At 47.1% G+C, this 20,427-nt stretch overlaps 1 protein-coding gene across 1 annotated transcript in view; it reads left to right on the top strand.

Annotated features, from left to right (window-relative positions):
- The first annotated feature begins 1,973 nt into the window (after positions 1 to 1,973).
- TLL2 (tolloid like 2) overlaps positions 1,974 to 20,427 on the top strand; it is a 2,097,051-nt gene continuing 2,078,597 nt past the window's right edge. The window contains exon 1 of the mRNA XM_086922321.1: positions 1,974 to 2,307. Within this exon, the coding sequence (XP_086778447.1) occupies positions 2,139 to 2,307 (169 nt within the window). The 5' untranslated portion in view covers positions 1,974 to 2,138. The remainder of the gene's footprint in view (positions 2,308 to 20,427) is intronic.

Raw genomic sequence — 20,427 nt, 5'->3', positions numbered from 1 at the left:
ATATTTGTATTTAATGTATTGTCATTTATGTGGTTTTACGATTTGCTTGTCAAATCGAATAAAGTTTATGATTGATTCATTGACTGACTGATCGACTGAGTAATTCAGAATGAGTGGGACTTGGTGAGAGAGTGGGTCAGAATAGAATGAGTTAGACTGCTTGAATTAGTGAGACAGGGTGAGACTGAGTGAGTCAAAGTGAGACAGAGTGAGTCAAAGTGAGACAATAAACATTGGGAGTAATGTTTAAGAGCCCTGCGCCGGCAAAGCGTCACTTTTTTAGATGCTCCGGGGACACGAGCCTCTCAATCATATATATGAGGCAACGAAAAACAACCCAATGTGACTTTGCATGGCCTCCTAGATATGGAGTAAGACACGGCAGAGCAAAGCGCTGCATGACTTACTCTGTGTCAAGGAGGTGTTCCATGGGCGTTGCGGTGGGTGTTCCCATGCCAGACCCATGGATTTTGACACTGCCACAGATTTACAAAGTCAAGTATACCTGGGACAGTACCAAAACCTTATGCCTCCCTAGAGCAGGTGTAATCAGGAGAAATGTTTTAAATTCTCATCGTTTTTTCCTCTTTCCATTTGTGCTTCAATCTGCAGCACTCATAGAATGAGGAGAACGCCTCCATGAGTTGTTTTTGTGCAGGAAGGTTTCCCTTACTGTACAAAAACAATCCTGCCTACAACACAAAACAAGGGTGCCTGTGCTGATGCTAGGCGCCAAATGGTGCCTGCGCTGGCTGAAAAGACAAGACAGTAGATGCCCTTTTGATTTGGCATAGGGCAGCGCAGGAAAAAGACTTGTGACTCTGTCCCACACCAAATCTTTGTAAAATGAGGCCCTTGGTGCAAGAAAGTGTGAGAAAACCCTTCAAGAAGAAGCTCATTGGAAATCGAACAAAGGATTAGCCACACCACTTTTAAAGTTCACCAGCCGGCCCCTACCAAGGTAGAGAGGCTGCATGCTTAAGTATAGTGACACATTGAAGTGAAGTAGTGTGGCTCACTGGTTAGAGGCGGCAGACCCGAGAGCAGAGGACGGCCCGGGACCAGGGTTCGATTCCCGGCGCGGCAGGTTTCTGGACCAGGGTCAGCGGACTCGATAATTCTCTCGCCTTGGTGCCCACTCTGATCAGCGATCACACTCGGCAACTCTAGGCATTAGCTTGCCTCATCTTCACTAAAGGCCCCACCAGACCGCCGGGGATGCCTGATCTCACCCTGGAGATACCCATTAAGGGACCATCTCTCAGGGAAGCCAGGAAGGGTTTCGCAGCGGTCGAAGCGCCTTGGGACCCTACGGGTAAGTAGTGCGCTATATAAATGCCTATACATTTACATACACATTTCTAAGGTGGGGTGGGGGAGCGGAGCCAGATTGCGATCTGTTATTTTTATTTATTTATTTATGCGTTTTTATATAGCGCGGACTTTACCCGAAGGCGTCAGAGCGCTTCACAAGGGGAACAGAACTGATACATGAGGAGAACATTACACCTGAACAGATTACAAAAGCAGACGTTAAGTTACATGAGGTAAAAGTGACAATTGTGAGCAAAAAAAATACATGAGGTAACAAAAAGTGCACAGGAGGAAAAAGTGACAAGTGTGCAGGTTACAAGAGAAAACAAAGTACAATTAGAGGTATAATACTGCAATATATGCTAGACACTCAGGCACAAGAACAAACATTACGTAGGCAATGGTGGCACCTGTGCAAGCATCAAAGGCAAACAAAGTGTGAGAGGTAGCAAACCGTGTGTTACTAGGAAGGTGGTCGTTCGGTTGCAGTGGTTAAGTGTGGTGCTGATGCTGAATTTGGAGTGTCTCGGCATGGCTCACTGCTACTCCCTACTCATAAGTGTTTACGGGCACTGGCGAGTCGCAACCACTCGGTGTTTCGGCCGGCGCTGCCGGTGATTGGCTGAGGGCGGCTCCCAGGGGCGGGCTCTGCCTTCTGCTGTCTCTCAGGGCGCGTTTCACTACTCCGGCTCCAGGGGACAGAAGTACTCGTGGGCTCCTCCTAGAGCGACAGCCCCCTGCCTGACGCCGGTCCTGCACTGCTCGCACTCGTCAAAGGCCGCTTCTCTTCTCGGACATCCGCTTATCACCCGGTGCCCTGGACCATGAGCCGGGTTGGACCCCCCTGCCTTGCCCGGGCGCTCTTGGTCCTGCTGCTCGCCGCCCTCGTGCCCTTGCGCCCGGGGCTAGGGCTGGAGCAGGACCCGGCGCTGGAATACCTGCTTGAGGAGGATGGAGTGGAGAATCTGGACTACAAGGATCCCTGCAAAGCCGGTAGGTGGCAAGACTCCACACTCTCTACTATCTTGAGCCGTGCTCAGGAGTTCGTTCGGAAGTTAAGCAAATATGCTTTCCACATTCGCATGGTCAGTAAAGGTCCGAATGATAACGTCAGGCAGTGAAGCATCCTTATTTCCGCAGCTGCCCGCTCGCGCTGTCATGACGCGTTGCTTGCGGGTGTCCGTCCACCCTAAATCAGCCGTCAAGAGGTAAATGCTGATTCTTTATCCTGATTTGACTGATGCTCTTTAGAAGGGGCGTGGTCGAGTGGTTTTGCAGAGAGACCTTGATTAAAAACTCGGTTGCCATACTTGACTACTGTCATGTGATGCTTGGGCAATCACTGTATCTTCCTTTGTCGGTTTACATGGCTGCCAAAAGTTGGGCACTTAGTAAAGAGCAAACTACTGGCGAATGTTAAAAGAATTAAATGCAAAAAATGAACTTGTGTTTTTTTACCTTCATTAAAAGTTCCTTCTGTGCAGTCCAAATAACGTTATGTTGGGCCGTGCGTTTGCTCCATGTATTAAGGCGGGCTGGGGTTATACGAGGACATGCAGGGCCTGGGTACCAGATATTCAGGCATCTCATTTTTTTGGTGGGCCAGTAGTGGGGCCGTTGTAGCCTGTCTTGGTGATTAGCGGGTGTTTTTCCTTGCAGGTGCTCTAACTTCCATGATACACTGAGCTGGGGCTTCTTCCGGTGGTGCGTGTGGAATGTCATAAGGACACACGCTGAACCTTTCATTTGGCCTGCCTTTGAGGTGGAAAGACTCTTCGCAGTAATCAACTGTCTTGCCAACTGTACAAATGTTCCTCTCAGAAATGGTCTGATTTGTTTATTTCCAAAGCAATAAATCGATCTGTTCTAGTGACAGGTCGATAGCACCTCTCCTTCCACCTTCCTCTGATAACAGCTGTCATTTATTGAGAATTTGTCTCACAGGAAGCTGAAGCTGTTAACTAGTATGATCTTTCTCAGCGCCAGCATGTACTGGAGACCCACCCCAACTCAGCTCCGTTCTTGAAGGAAGCGGAGAGTTCACGCCCTTCCCCAGCTCGGACCTTTGTCAGAATGTTAAGTGAGACGCTTTGAGGCACAAGTGAGCAGCGAGGTACTCTCCCGAGCCTCCGGGTGCCGTAGTCACTGAGATAAACCAACAGTCAAATGCCTTGAGAGACGTCTGTTCCGCAGCAGACAGCATGTCTTGCGTGACACGTTCGAGCATTTCTGTATTTTTAGCCAGCTGCGCGTTGCATTCTGGGGGTTGTAGTTTTGTTTCTACCGTTTTCCATATGGGCAAACAAATCCCAGCAGGTAACGTTTTGTTGGCTAAAAAAACAAATCTGATTGAAGACGGCAGACATGAGACGGGGGCTATCAGAAGTCGTATGTTAAATCTTTATATACCGTTTATATAGTTAATATGGGCAAACGGGCAAAAATGTCAGCATAAACTATTTTGGATGTGTGGAAACATTTGTGGTCGTAAAATATGGGCTTATAAGATGTGATTGTTTAAAGAATCTATATTACACGTTATATCACGAGGAAAGCAAAGATATCCCTACCCTAATTCTCGTGATGTGGGGGTGACTGGGTATGGCAACGTTTAACCATCTCCCCGCTTTAAACCATGTTTTTGAGTACTTCGCTATGGAAATACACTCTGGCGTAATATGTGCTAAATGTTTTGAGAGGCATGCACTGCTGTAAAAGTAAACCACCCATTCCCTAGGAAGCACCCGCTGCGTTGGAAAATGGAGTGTTGTAAGATGTGTATAGTTGGTATTGACTTTTAAAGCAAAAACACTTCCTTGAAGTTGAATTCCCACCATTAACATCTATGGGCCTACAAACAGCAGATGCACCTTGCTAACAGTCCGGTCTAATTTAAAGTGAGATAGTTCCCGTCAGAAGTTGACTTGGCTGATGCGCGCTTGTTGAGTGATCAGCTGAGATAAACCACACGTTACTCGGACCGTTCCATTTTTTTTTTTCTTTTTACCGTTGACCATGGATGCTGTTTGTATTGCCTCTCCGCCGGTTTCTCCAATCTGGAGCCTACTGGATATTGTGTTTGCAGGTTGGTCCCCTTCTCTGTACCCGCACCTACTTGTCATCAAAGATTGCACAGGAAAATCCTTCCATAAATGTGAACTATTTGTTTGTGTGTGCAGTACTGTCACTGCATTGCAGAGACTATGATTTTGTTTAGGTCACATTATTTTTAAAAAAAATATATAGCGTGAACTCGACTCGAAGACAGAGCGATTTATGTGAGTACCAGTTACATTACACAAGGATACATTTCATTTTTGGTAGACACGGGGAGATTATGTGATTTGCCCAGAATAACAGGATATTGAGCCGACGCAGAGACAAATCGGTTGCTTTGGCCAATACGCCATTACTTCTTCCACGAGTTAACAGGGTTTATTTATCTCCGATTCTCATTTGCCTTTACATTCTGCTAATGAAGTGATGGAGAGTAATCCTGGTTCCCTAACTTGTTGACACTCTTCTATCCACCAGGGGGCGCAACAACAACAGAAACCCGCCTTCTCATTCTTTCTAGGCCGAAGTCGTGGTTTTCGGTCTACCTTGGTTGCAGGGCTGGCTTGAGCATCTGGAATCTGCGAATGTGAAGTGTTGATTTGGAGACTTGCTCAGCGCATGTTATTTTTTCCATTGTATTGTGTCTTTAAACTTTGCTTTTCTTAATTGTAGAATATGATTGGTGCTTCGATATTGAGTCACAGGCTTTCTATTACTAGCACTACACATACGAATTCAATAATGTCTCATTCGCATGACGAAAACGACAAGTGCTATCAAAACTTAGTTGTATTAATTTTTTCACCGAGGACTTTAAAAGTACCCGTGACGTAGTCTAGGAATTGGACTTTCGTTGTTCTCTGAAGAGGCGTTCTGTGTTTTTTTACGAATCAACAGGTTTCCAGCCCGTGCACAACACTGACCTTCTAGCTCAGTCTGCACTTGATAACCCGAGACCACTTATTGATGATGGTGATGCTAGAATGCTGAAATGTTATTCAGTCCAGCGGCCTCTTTTCAGTGGCGGCTGGTGACATTTGAAAGTGGTGAGGTGTGAATTATTGCCACCCTGCACTGCGGTGAGCGAGGGTAGGGAGCAAGCCCAAGCAACCTAGAACATTTTGAAAAAGAGTGGATAAATGGTGCATTTTCAAGCAAATTTGAGGAAGTAGGAAGGTTAATAAAGCAATACGATTGAATTATTTAAGACATTGCCAATATTTATGAGCTGTAGAGGACAATCTTTGCATATGCTGGTGTTTATCATTTGCCCATATTAACTTTTGAACACACTGATACACTTGTAATAGTTTTAACTATGCAATAAATACATTCAGTGACTGTGCAGTGAAACGTACACATAAAACAGGCATCACGCAGAGAGAATGTCATGGTAAAACAGATATCAGATAATTAATTTATAGCAAGGAGATGAAACAGTTCTTTGTATTTACATTTTGAAAATGAGTTGAAGTCGACCATCCAATTCATAAATCATTTAAACTGAAGAGTGAGGGAGTGGTGTGTATGTGTGTGTGTGTATACATATATAGTAAAGGATGCACGGCCACGAGGCGTCTGTCTACAGTTCACGCCCGATTTCAGAACTTTCCCCAACTTTTTTGATGTTGCCTTGTGTTAACTATCACTAGAGAAATCGCTGATGATTTCATATGACATCATCAGGGGAAATATATTTTGAAAATTGAAATGCACAACACGATAAACAGAACACTATGCACTCTCTCATCACTGCATAGATAGGCATATATTTGGGTAACATGTTAACACATGCGTGCCAATTCGAATGTGAGTTGCATATGCACACCACCAAACAACACACATTAGACAGACCATCACTGGCTGATTCGAGTACATCACATACAGTTAGCAGTGAGACTGGACTTAACTTTACAACGGAGCATGCCAGAGAGCGGCTGCATATTCAGAGAGTATTACTGAAATGAAAACATTGTCTCTAGATATCCTTAGATGTGCCAAGGGCCCCTGAAACAGCACTCTATGAAATGGGAAGCCATAATAGCCTTAAGTGTGCCATGAACAGGGCACTGGCTGTGGGAAGCAGACGATGCTTCTGGTGCGTCAGTATGGGGGGGAGGGGGGATCACCGGAAACCTACTTCTGTATATCTAACAAACATACCAATGTGAATCCGTGCAAGGGTAGTGCAGTGGGTTAGACGTTTGCTGCTGAGGTCAGCTAATAACTAGTACTCACTGATTGGAATGTAGGGTCACTCATCCTTCTGAAGTTCAAACACGTTGTCCATGGGGTTGCATATCACTAGGGAAGAGCATACATTTCAGTCCACTTGTGAAAAGACGTTATAAACAAAGCGGAGAGAAGTCAGCACAGGTGTGCTAACATGTAATCACTTGGGCCTACGCAGGCGGGCTTGTGGGAATTCTTAAAGGGGTCTGGCAATGAATGAGGTGTGAATTCTTTGTTTCCAGCTGATTTCCCAGAGCTGTAGAGCAGGGCCTTTGGTAATCTCCAGCACCAGGTCTTGTTTGTTGTGATTTTGTAGTAACACATTTTGTGTGTAAAGTGTGCAGGTAAGATCTAGTACCACAGCAATCCTTGTAATTCAAGGGCCCGTGGCACCACAGCACTGGCACTTTTTTGTAAATGCCACAGGCCCACAACCCCTCAGAAATAACTGAAAGGTTAGACGTGGCACTAGATGAAACTCATAAACACATCCAGGAATAAATGCATCTGTTGTGTGCTGTAGGTGCCTCAGAGAGTGTTCTTTAACTCTGAGGTAACCACAGCCCTTCCTGGTGCTCGAGGCGCCTGGCACCACATCACGGAGCCTTCTTCCCTATGAGGCGCAGAGAAGATTGGCCGAGGCAGGCCATTTCTTGGCCATAAGGACCTGGTCAGCAGGTGCATCTCAGTGAAACGAGACCTTGCACGAGGAAGACTCCCGCCGTCAGGTGAAAGCCAATAGAGAGCAGTGATTTGGACAATCAAATCAATCAACTTAATGCAGATTGGTAACAGGATCTGGGAGGCATCTAGCAGCAGCAGGAGGCTACGCGGTGGCCAGGCAGTCGCGGCTCGCAATACACAGGGAGGGAGGGGGTGGGGGTTGGGGGGCTCAAAACAAAAAATAAATATAACTTACCTGACGGCCGTGACCGGGTCCAGCGCCGCCTCTGCTCCTGGACAGGAACCGGCATGCTCCCTCTCCTCCTGTAAGACCATCACAATGCTACAATGGCAGCGTTGTGATTGGTGCAGAGCCCCAGAGGGCACCCGGCCGGGCGCTTGGAGGGAGGCCATTTTCTCTATGTAGGCTTCATGCAGCCTACATAGAGAAAATGTAGAGGTTGCATGACTGCTTGTGTCGGCGTCAGGGCACTCCGAGTGGTGCAAACCACTCCTCCCCAACCCGCCTGCCCCCAACCAGGCATACCCTCCCACCTGCCCCAACCAGGCATACCCTCCCACCTGCCCCACCCAGGCATACCCTACCACCTGCCCCAACCAGGCATACCCCTGCATTCTGCTTTCTCGCATGAGAAGCAGAAAATAAAAAGAAATTTAAAATGCCATTTTATTTTCTGCTTCTCGCACTGCGAGGAAGCCGCGGGGCGGCGATCCAATGCCCTAATAGAGCGGTTGCCACTGCATGTTTTGACACAATCGAACATATTACATTTAAAACGCAGGATCACGCTGGTGGAACAAGTACAGTGGTCGGGTTAGTTGAAGACTTTTCCTTTATTAGAAGCAAGTTTGACCGGGAGGGAGGCTGCCAGCCATGGGCATCCGCAGACATTTTTCCAGGGGGAGGCTAACCTGGCAAACGAAGGGGCGTGGCTAATGTTAATCCATAGGGGCGGGGCTAAAATGGCAGACAATCAGGATCGGGTAATGCTCAGGCCAAGCTGAGAAACAAAAAGTAGTGAATTCTGCATTTGAAACTGGACAACAATTAGAGCACACTTATGAACCCTAATATTACCCCCTGTCCCCTTAAACTCATACATTCCCTGATCCCTAAAAGTAGCCCCCTGGCACCCCAAAACCCATAACCCATACCCGCCCTGACCCCTAAAATTGTGCCCCTGGCACCCCAAATTCCATACCCTCCCTGAATCCTAAAATGTCCCCCCTTGCAACCCAAAACCCATACCCACCCTGAACCCTAAAATTACCACTGGCACCCCAAAACCCATATCCCCCCTGAACCCTAACATTTCCCCTGGCCCCCCAAAACCCATACCCGCCCTGAACCCTAAAATTACCCCTGGCACCCCAAAACTCATACCCACCTTGAACCCTAAAATTAACCCACTGGCATCCCAGAAGCTGAACGTTACGGGGCAGATTTACAAGACAACTGGCATGAGTGCAAAATCAGGACAGTGAGTGTAAAAATTCAGGACAAAGGGTCAAAATTCGGGACAAAAATTCAGGACAGCAGGTCAAAATTCAGGACAAAAGGTAAGGTTTACAGACATATACTACTGCGCAACCTTCTCTAATGTAAGTAAGTAAGTAAATAGACCACCACTAAGGTACAAGTGAAAAAAGTTTATATTAGGTTGAGACAATTGTGCACTTCATGGTTTGTCAGTATACGCGCAGCTTTAAGCAAATGTGCAGGTCTTTTTGTGGTAACAAAACCGCCCCCACCTTTCCAGTTCCCAGAGAAAATACCTGATGCCTAGTCCGGCCAGTCTGGCCTTGATACCACCCTCCAATGGTGCCCCTCATTTTCACATAGACCTTCTCTCATGTGTATTTAATTTCTTCTATAGTGCTACTCATCCCAATTATGTGGGGCAGAGTTTTGGAGTGCGTTACAACACACACATATTATAAAGAGACAATCACTCATATAAATGGGAAAGTCAATGTATAGGAAATGTTTCTAAAGATAATGGGGCTTACAATGTGTAATCATACTTTCATCCATCATTCAGTCTTTCACCATTCATTCTGTCCTTCCATCTGTGTGCCCAACAATGTCCATATTCATCCATTTACAAACCCATCCATCATTTTTCCTCCCATCCATCATTTCACGTATCTATCCCTCAATCCACCCTTTTACTCATCCATCATCCATCCATCTACCCTTTCACCCTATCCATCCATACACTCATCCATCCACTCTTCCACCCATCCATCCATTAACTCATCCATCCAGCTATTCACCTGTTCAGTCATCCATTTACCCATCCCCCTTCCACTTTCAATTCCCCTTTCACTTAGCCATCCATCGTTCCATCCATCCACCCACCCACTCATCCACTCATGAATCCATCCATTGAACCTATCACTCATCCATCCTTTCACTCATCCATCCACCCTTTTACTTCTTCACTCATTGATCCATCCTTTTGTCCATCAACCAGCCCTTTCACTCACTCATCTAGCCTTACATCCACCCTTTCACTCATCTGTCCATCCATCCACCCTTTCACTTATCAATTCATCAATCCACCCTTTCACTTATCAATTCATCAATCCATCAATCATTTCACTCATCCATCCACCCATTCACTCACCCGCCATCCATCCACCCATCCATCCATCCATCCATCCATCCATCCATCCATCCATCCATCCATCCATCCATCCATCCATCCATCCACTTACTTACTCACTCACCTTTTCACATTAATTATGAGACCTGTCAAGAACTCCACCCTTGCTGTAGTTCCTAAAGCAAGGGGTAGGGTGGAGCAGGGTTCACTATGCCCCTGCACATAGGAAATCTGAAAAAGTGAAAGGCATGAGTCATGCATGATGCACAGTGCCTTGACGTGGGTCGACTGACATGGTGTTAACTCCAGAGCGTTAAGTGGGATGAAAAAACTAGGGGGTCTCTCCAAAAGGGTGTTTGATGTAATAAAATGTGTGTCTTAAAACACATAAGCTAAAAATCTGTGCTTAATATAATGTGCCACCGACTGGTATTTTTTTTGCTTCTGTCATTGCATCCAGATACATAATACAACAAGAAACGTTACACTTGGAACAAGTAACGTTACACCCACAACAAGCCAGAACTATTGGCTTTGTCTATGGTTGTTAGTTGCATAAAATAGGGAGGGTGGCACGCGGGCTGGAGATGGCGCGGAGCCCTAAAAAAAAAGCACAAAAAAAAGCAGCAACCATGGCTGCTATACTATCACTATAATTCTTTCCTTTCAACTTCTTTCACCGCCTTCCTTTGGCTAACTGGATTCTCACCTAGCAGCAGCATGGGCGTTTTTGCACTTCCATGTGACCGAAGGCCCTGCCCTGGACCGAGGCTGGAGGAGGCCACACATGCTGTGCCAGCCCAGACTGACCCATTGTCATTCTGTATGTGGCAATCAGCCCCACACAGAATGATAATGGATGGGGTGGGGCTGCTCTTGTGCTCAGGGGAGTGCGAGGCGGCCCCATCAGGGAGCTGAGGCCTTTTGCAGGGAACAGCTCTGTTCCCTGCAATGCCTAAAATTAAGGCGGCTGGTTGGATGATGTCCTGCCTAAGGATGAGCCCCGGCGTCAGGCCTCCCTCCGGGACGCATTTGTGCACATGGGCGTGCACAGGGGGGGGGGCAAGGAGAGGCGCTCCAGGGGGGCAAGCGCCCCTCCTTGCCCCCCCTGCGGACGCCTTTGCTGCCAGTAACTGCCATCCACAGACCAGTGCTGAAAAATAAAATGGTAATAAAGTTTATTTATTGCCATTTTATTTTTAAGGAACGACCCGTCCTGAACTGAGTGACGGACTGGGTGGGGCCAGTGCTGTAGAGTGGCAGCAGCAGGGAGCTGTGCGCTTTAAAATCCACATGTCTCTTTGGCCAGTCATGCACATTTTAAAGTTCTCGAACCTAGCTGTCTTAGACAGCTGGGTGAGAAAAAGCGAAGGCCTCCAGTGCTCTTGAGAACACAGTGAGGCCATTCCAACCAATCCTAGCACTGCTCTCATGCTGTTGAGAGCAGTACCAGAATTGGTAGTACAGTTTCCTGGGTCTCGGAGCCTGCCTGGAAGAGAGACAACAGTGGAGGAGGAAGCCTTTCAGTCATTTCTGAGGGCTTGTGGGCCTGTGGCATTTACAAAGAAGTGCCAGTGCTGTGGTGCCACGGGACCTTGAATTACAAGGACTGCTGTGGTACTTGGTCTTTGTCCTCTCCTTTGCAGAAGCAGCAACTGTGGACCAACCCAGCAGAGCAACACACAGCAAAGGGGCAGTCTCCTCCTCACAGCTCATACTCCTTGGCAGAGGTTCCTCTTGATTCCAGAAGTAATCTAAAATTCTGGGGTTTTAGGTCTAATATTTATAATCCATTTTCTCTTTGTAGTCTTTGTTGCAAGAGTCTTGGAGCTCAGTAAAAAAAAAATTCTGTCCTCCCTGGTCCAGCTTTCCCACAGGAGGTGGAGGCAGCATTGTGCGGAGCAGACACAGCTAATTCAGGTGCCAGTGAAAACTCCTCCCACCACTCTAAAGGCAGAAAGGTCTAGTCATCCTGGCTGAGTCACGCAGGAAAGGCAGGACACACCTCAACCTCCTCCTTGTGACTGTCTAGAGTGAATGCACATCCCCAGCTTCTGTCCCTTCAGTATCAGATGGTGGATACAAAAACAGCCAGATAGGATGGTTAAACAAGAAAATGCCCAGAAAGTGGCATTTGCAAACACACAATTTAAAAACCACCTGCACTAAAAGTTGTGCTATTAAATTCTGAATACACAGAGCCTATACTCCAAATCTCTATGTTGTCCCAATGGAAAGTTGCACTTGTAAGATGTTACAAGGCAGCTACCATTTAACCTATGGGACAGACAGCCTTTTAGTAGTGAAAAACAAGTGCACAAAATTCTACTACCAGGACATGTGAAACACACCACCACATGTCTTGCCTTTATTTATTTATTTATGTGATTTGTTGAGCACGAACAATTGCCCAAGGGCGTATCGGCGCTTAGGATGAGGCAGACTGTGGGAGAGGAGATTGGATTATTGATTGAAGAGCCATGTTTTTATTTTTTGTTCTGAAAATGGTCAGAGTGGTGGCGGACCTAACGTCTAGTTCAAGGGCATTCCAGAGTTTTGCCGTTAATACGTGGAAACTGCTATCACCCCATGCAACAGTTCTGGTACGTGGAACTGTCATGTTGAATTTGTTCATTGAGCGGAGTGATCGTTTAGGGACATGGAAAGTGAAGGGGTCAATGAGAAAACGCGGTCTTTGTTTGTATGCGGCTTTGTAGGCTATGCAGAGCGCTTTGAACTTTATCCTATTTTTGACTGTGAAACAATGATAGTTTTTTATGGTATTGGTGATGGGTTTGAATTTAGGGGTGCCTGAAAGTAGTCTGGCCACGGCGTTTTGTATAGATTGTAGCCTTTTGATGACCTTGTTTTGGGCATTAACCAGAAGTCCGTTACAATAGTCCACTGAGGGCATGACAAATGAGGTGACCAGGGTTTTGCCAGAGTTGGGGGGGGGAAGGAGTGGGAGAATCTTTTTTATAGCTTTAAGGTTAAAAAACGATGATGAGACAGTAGAGTTAACATGGGCTGAGTAAGTGAGTTTATTGTCTATGAGTATTCCTAGGTTTTTAACCTTGGTAGCTGGGAGGGGGGGAGGGCCTAGATTGGTGGACCACCATGCATCTGACCAAGTAGGAGTGACCTTGCAGAAGGTCATGACCTCGGTTTTATTAGAATTTAATTTGAGACAGTTTACTGATATCCAATTACTGATGGCCAGAATGCCCTGTTGGAAATTGGCAGCTATTTTTACTCCGTTCTCTTTGATGGTGAGAACCAACTGGGTGTCATCCGCATAGGATGTTAGGCTCATCCCCCAGTCATTAATTACCCTTGCCAGATCGGAGACCTAGATATTAAATAGGGTTGGACTGAGGGATGAGCCTTGGGGAACAACACAAGGTAGGGCCAGTTGTTCAGATAAGAAGGTGTCTAGCTGAACTGTCTGGGTGCGGCCAGTTAGAAAAGATCTTAAAAGGTCTTCAACTTTAGCTTGGATGCCGATGGCATTGACCCGGTCGATCAAGATGTTGTGATCGACCGTGTCGAAAGCCGCAGTGAGATCAAGCAGGATGAGTACTGCTGCTCCTCCCTGGTCAAGTGCTTTTCTTATCTCATCGGTGGATTTGATGAGTGCGGTCTCTGTACTATGCAGTTTGCGGAAGCCGAATTGACTGTCATCTAATAGAGAGTGTTGTTCTATATATTGTGAAATTTGGAAGTTCATCAATTTATCGAATAGTTTTGCTTGAAATGGCAGACTAGCTATTGGTCGATAATTGTTGGAGTCATCCGCATCAAGGTGGGGTTTTTTGAGTAGGGGTTTAAGGAGAGTATCCTTCCAGATTACAGGGTAGGTTCCAGTGCTAAACATGGTGTTAAAGATGTTAGCAAGCTGGGATGCAATGATATCTGAGATGGGAAGGAGAATTGAGCTGGACAAGGATGCTTGGCTGATCCTGATTTGATGGTATTCATAACTTCAACAACTTGAGTGGGATTGATGTTTTGGAATTGTGAAAAAATGGGGTGATTGATGGGGGCAGCATTAGGGCAAGAGTCTAAATGGATTTCTTGTGAGAAATTGGCATAGATATTGTTTACCTTATCATAGAAAAAGGTGGCTAGCTTGTTGCAGAATGCTTGGGTCGGTTTAGGGGTGGATTGAGGAGGCAAATGTGACAGTTTGGTTACCACTTTGTAAAGTTCTTTATTGGAGTTCTTGGCTTGCTCAATCTGAGAGGAGTAGTAGGTACTTTTAGCATGATGGATGAGAGATTTGTATTGAGTCATTTCTCTCTTGTAGTTTTCCTTATCTTTCGCATACACTGCACCCTCCCCATGGGGGTACCTTGGGCCAACCTTAGGTGTGCCTTACATGTAAGAAAAAGGGAAGGTTAGGGGTTGGCAAGTGGTTGCACTTGCCAGGTTGACATGGCAGTTAGAAAACTGCACGCAGACACTACAGTGGCAGGTCTGAGACCCATTTCAAAGGCTACTTTTGTGGGTGGTGCAATTAGTGCTGCAGGCCCACTGGTAGCATTTGATTTACAGGCCCTGGGCACACACAGTGCACTTTACTAGGGGAGGGGCTTACCAGTAAATCAAATATCCCAGTCAAGTCAAGTCAAGTCATAAAATTTATATAGCGCACTACATACCCAGAGGGTCTCAAGGCGCTTAGGGAGGGGAGGAGGATTACTTGTCAAATATCCACGTTTTAAGTTGCTTTCTGAATGCTAGTTGGTTCTGGGTAAGGCGAAGGTAAGTGGGAAGTGAGTTCCATGTTTTAGGTGCCAGGTATGAGAAGGATCTACCTCCCATGGTGGTCTTGTTGATGCGAGGTACAGTGGCGAGGGCTTGACTGGAAGATCGTAGTTGGCGGGAGGGGGTGTAGAAGGACAGTCGTGAGTTGAGGCATTCTGGTCCGATTTCGTAGAGTGCTTTGTGTGCGTGGGTTAGGAGACGGAAAGTGATCCTCTTATTGACGGGTAGCCAGTGGAGGTTTTTCAAGTGATCAGAGATGTGTTCGTTACGCGGGATGTCTAATATGATCCTGGCTGAGGCGTTTTGGATTCGTTGGAGTTGTTTCTGGAGTTTAGCGGTAGTACCTGCGTAGAGGGTGTTTCCGTAGTCCAGTCGGCTCGTGACCAGAGCGTGGGTGACTGTTTTCCTGGTTTCGGTGGGGATCCAGCGAAATGTTTTTTTGAGCATGCGAAGGATGTTGAAGCAGGATGAGGAGACGGCGCTGACTTGTCTGTTCATTGAAAGTGAAGAATCCAGGATAACGCCTAGGTTCCGTGCGTGGTCTGTCGGGATGGGTGCTTTTCCAAGGGCTTCCGGCCACCAAGAGTCATCCCATGCAGAGGGGGATGTACCTAAGATGAGGACTTCTGTTTTATCTGAGTTTAGTTTCAGACGGCTGTGTTCCATCCATTCGGCAACTTCTTTCATTCCTTCGTGTAGGTTAGTTTTGGCGGTGCTAGGGTCATTGGTGAGTGAAAGGATCAGTTGAGTGTCATCCGCGTAGGAGATGATGTTGAGGTTGTGTTGGCGGGCGATGGCCGCGAGGGGGCTCATGTATACGTTGAAGAGGGTGGGACTGAGTGAGGATCCTTGTGGAACGCCACAGATGACTTCAGTGGCCTCGGACTTGAATGGTGGAAGGCGGACTCTCTGGGTTCTTCCGGTGAGGAACGAGGTGATCCATTCAAGTGCTTTTCCTTGTATTCCGATGTTTCTGAGGCGTTGTAAAAGGGTGCTGTGGCAGGCTGTGTCGAAGGCTGCAGAGAGGTCGAGGAGGATGAGGGCGACTGTGTCTCCATTGTAAGCATGAGCGAATTTTGCGGATCTCGCGTTCGCGAATTTTGCGGATTTGCGGATTCGCAATCCGCAAAATCCGCGAATTCCCGCGAATTTGCGGATTTTTTTTTTTTTGTGTTCGCCCGTGTTTCTGCCAGTTCGCGAGGGTTTTGTACACTTTCGCAAATTGCGAACTTACCTGTCGGGTCGCAAGTTTCGCGAACTCTTTGTTTCTACGTGTCCAGCCTGTTTGGGACACTCTTCTTCATCACTGCCACTCTCTGTCACCACTGCCACTCTCTGACTACTCATGCCACCCTCTGGCCCACCCATGCCACCCTCTGTTTCATCACCACACCCTCTGGTTGTCCAGTGTACATTATTTTCGGCAAAGCAAAGCACACCTTCCCTGCCTCAAGTGACCTGAATTAATTTGGGGCTGATTCATGTGTCACAGAATATTTTTTTAGCTGGCACCTGCTTCCTTAGTGCGCCCTGATTAGTGATCTTTTGCACTTGCTAAGTGCTTTCATTGTTGCAAAATTAGTTACAACACCTGCCCTGCCCCAACTGACAATAATGAATTAGGGGCTGATTAATGGATTTTAACTTCCAGCCTGGCTCCTGCTTGTCTCCCTTAGCTGTAATTCAGGACCTTTGTGGCATATGTGTAACTATTCTGAGGTTCAGAGCAGGGTCACATACTAGTTTCAACTGGCAACTGAACTCTGGAGGGGCCCCTCAGGAAGCAGTCCAGGAAATGGCTACTAATGATGAGCCTGAACTTTTGAACCTGGTAAGTAGTTACTTTCAGTTTTGCTAAGATCGTATTTCTGCAATTTTGCACTTATTCGCGGGGCGCGAACTCACGCGAACAGTGCGAGCAGTGCGAGCAAAATCCGCTGCTCGCGGATTTGCGGATTTTGCGGGAAATTCGCAAATCTCGCGGATTGCGGATTTCCCGAAAATCCGCAAAATCCGCGAGCGGAACGGATTTTCCGCCCACGCCTACTCCATTGTCCAGTAGAGTTCGGATGTCGTCTGTTGCTGCGATGAGGGCGGTCTCAGTGCTGTGTTTTGCTCGGAAGCCAGTTTGTGAGGAGTCAAGGGATTTGTTGGCTTCGAGGAAAGCGGCGAGCTGGTTGTTGACAGCTTTCTCGATGACTTTGGCCGGGAATGGAAGGAGCGAGATGGGGCGGTAATTTTTGAGTTAGGAGGGGTCCGCTGTGGGTTTTTTCAGAAGGGCGCTGAGTTCAGCGTGTTTCCAGCTTTCCGGGAAGGTGGCGGAGTTGAAGGAGCAGTTGATGACGTCTCGGAGGTGCGGTGCTATGATGGAGTCTGCTTTGTTGAAGATGTGCTGAGGACATGGGTCTGTGGGGGATCCTGAGTGGATGGAGTTCATCAGGCGGATGGTGTCCTCAGTAGAGATTGGGTTCCAGTCGTTAAGGGTGTTCAAGGGGGGTGAATGTTCGGCATATGGATGGGTGGGTTGGTGTCCGGGTTGGTTGTCGAAGCTGTTGTGGATGTCTGCAATTTTGTTGTGGAAGAATGAAGCTAGGGAGTCGCAGAGGGCTTGAGAGGGGGTGATGTCGTTGGAGTTGGCAGAGGGATTGGTAAATTCCTTGACGATGTTGAAAAGTTCCTTGCTGTTGTGGGCGTTGTTATCTAGTCGATCCTTGAATGCTGTTTTCTTGGCCTTTCGGATTAATTGGTGGTGTATGCGGGTAGCGTTTTTGAAGGCGTCCTTGGTGCTAGTGGTTGGGTCTTTTTTCCAGGCCTTTTCAAGGGAGCGGCAGAGTTTCTTGGACTTCTTAAGCTCATCGTTGAACCATGAGGCCTTCTTGCTGCCAGGTTTGCTTTGACGTTTTTTCAATGGTGCTAGGATGTCGGCGCTGTTGGATAACCATAGGGTGAAGTTGGTGGCGGCTTGGTCTGGGTTAGAAGAGTGGGCTGGGGTGTTTAGAAGGAGCGATGAGGAGATCTGGTCGATGGTGATTTTGTTCCAGTTTCTTTGCAGAGTTGGTTGGGGGTGGTTCACAATCTACTCGGGGAGCACTTGCACTTTGGCACCGATAAACAGTGGCAAAGTGCCCAGAGTACCTGAACCAACCAAAAAGAAATCCGGCACACAGTCCAAAAATGCAGGAGGTAGAGGCAAAAATACCGGGGGAACCATACCAAGGTTGCCAGGTCTAACAATCAGCAAGTACATTTTCTCCCACCAGGAACATACTCCATTCTGAAATCGTACTGCAGTAACCTCATTGTCCACAGCACCAACTGGGAGACAGCTTGACTGCTCCCTTGCTAGAAAACACATCCACCTATGGCCAGTTGTCTATGTGATCAATAAAATCAGTTCCCCACACATCTTTGGAAGGGATCGATACCCCACCAGCAAGCCAAGACTTTCGTCTCGATAGTTGAATCATTTGTTTCCGCATTCGTTATGGGTCTAAATGCATAAGCAAGTGTGACTTCCCTTCCATCACGAATTTGTAAGAACACTGCCCGACCTCTCACAACTAGCATCAGTATTGATGTCAGAGTGTCATTGATGTTAAAATTGGTTTAAGCGCAGGGGCAGTTGCTATGTTTTTCTTCAGCTCACAGAACTCTCCCTCACAATTTTCACACCACACAAACTGTTCATTCTTCAACATTTGTTTCCTCATGTGTTTGGTTTTGGCCGCAAACATACTGATGAATCCCGAATAATATTCAGCTGATCAAAAGAAGGACCTTAGCTGATCTTTGTTCACTGGTTAAGGAACTTTTGCTATTGCAGAGACCAGTTTCATCCTCGGAGAAATTCCCCTTTCATCAATCTAATGACTTAAATATTCCACCTCACTTGCACATATATTTCACTTTTCCCTCTTGAATGTCATCCCACTCTTCTGCAATATTTCCAAGAGCACTCAAAGTGCGATCATGCTAATAATCATCCATTCCAAACACAACATAAAAAGGATGTAATCTTGGAAATATGGGAAATGAGGAACACTCATAAATAAGTGGGGCATTGCCCATTGGAAAACTGCAGAGGCTAAGCCTAATGGCATCAGTTTGTATCTGCGAACACCTTCTGTGGTGACAAATGAGGTCACTGGCATTGAAACAAGATGGAGGAATATTTGGTGGTACACTGAGGACAAATACAATATGGAAAACACTGTGGCCCCCTTGATAGTAGTAATTATTTTCCCTGTGTTTGGCAAAGGGTGCCTGTTGACCCAAATGGCTGCATTATGGTCATGCAGGTCCATACACAGGCTTAAGTCTCCAGTGCTTTTATTGTTAAAACAACTAGGGCCAACCACTCTAACGCTTCAATCTCTTCTATGATTTACTCACCACACAACATTTGCAGCTCTTGACGTAATGAGTGCCCCCCTCATGGGACTTATTTGCTTTGGGTGTAACTCCATCATTTAACATGATTCTATGCATGAATCCCTTCAGCTTTCCTAGCTTGTCAACGAACACAGAAGAAAACTCATCTATCAAAGACACCTCTCCTTCCTCCCTGTGCCTGATTGCTCACCCAAAACCTGATCAGGATGATTTGGGTCCAGATTTATCTTGAAGCCATTTTTTTTAAAAACAGACTTTATTGTCAGACTGCACATTTGTTGCAGGGCTCTGCACACCAGAGGCATCTACAGGTTTGAAACAGTACATCAGCTGGAAGGCAATTGACTTTAATTTACGAGCAAGAACAAGCAAATATATAACAGAGCAGTACTGAACAATCTACCGCTCCCCTCTTCCCAACAGCTCCAACCCCCCCCAACTCCCCCCCCACCCCGACTCCCGCCCCCCAGAGTCGCAAAAGGTCCACCAAGTTCTACCCACACACAACATAAAGTGCACAGAAAAAATAGCTGTATTTGCACACCCGCCTCCCAGGCACCCCTACATCCCCTTCCCCAGTACCACCCAGCCCCTTCATCACTTCCCCCCAGGAGATCTTCCAGCACCACGGAGGCTCAAGCCACAGGCCCCTATAATCTGCCCAGTGTTTCCAAATTGTATAATGTTTTCACAGGCACCCTTGGCCACAAAGATCGGCTGCTCCAACCCCATACAAAAATCCAACCCCTTTTTCCATAGGGCCACCGACGGGGCCTGTGGGTCTTTCCATGCTTTAGCGATGTCTCTCTTGGCCAACGTGAGGCCAAGTTGCATCAATTGCCTTTTGTACACATTGGCACCCACCCCATCCATTACATGTAACAAGGCAAACTGTGGCGTACGTGGGAGCTCCCACCCCAATACTTCGGTTAAACAGGCCAAGACCCCCTCCAGAACCAGTCCAGAGATCCACAAGTCCAGACTGTATGCAAGAACGTCCCTTCCTCCCTGCCACATCGGAGACATTCCGGTGAGGCAATCTGTCCCGTCTGCCAATGCCGAACCCGGGTGAAATAAACTCTGTGTAAGTATTTAAATTGGATGAGACAGAGGCGCACTGCTATGGCCGCACCCCTGGGGGCAGCAAGAGCCTCCCTCCAATCCTCCTCCTCCAGCTCACCCACATCCTCCTCCCATGTCTCCCGGAGCTTCTGCAGCGTGGGGGAGCAGTGCGTGACTAGTGACTGATATTTGCAGGATATCTTCTTCGTCTCCAAGTCCCCCATGAACACTTTCGCTTCTAGGGGGCTAAACTCTGGGAGGAACTCCAAACCCTCCAGGCGGGGGAACAGTGCATGACGGAATTGGAGGT

Source organism: Lissotriton vulgaris, chromosome 5, assembly GCF_964263255.1.
Source record: "Lissotriton vulgaris chromosome 5, aLisVul1.2, whole genome shotgun sequence".
Lineage (NCBI taxonomy): Eukaryota > Metazoa > Chordata > Amphibia > Caudata > Salamandridae > Lissotriton > Lissotriton vulgaris.
This window is presented reverse-complemented; position numbering and strand designations above follow the sequence as displayed.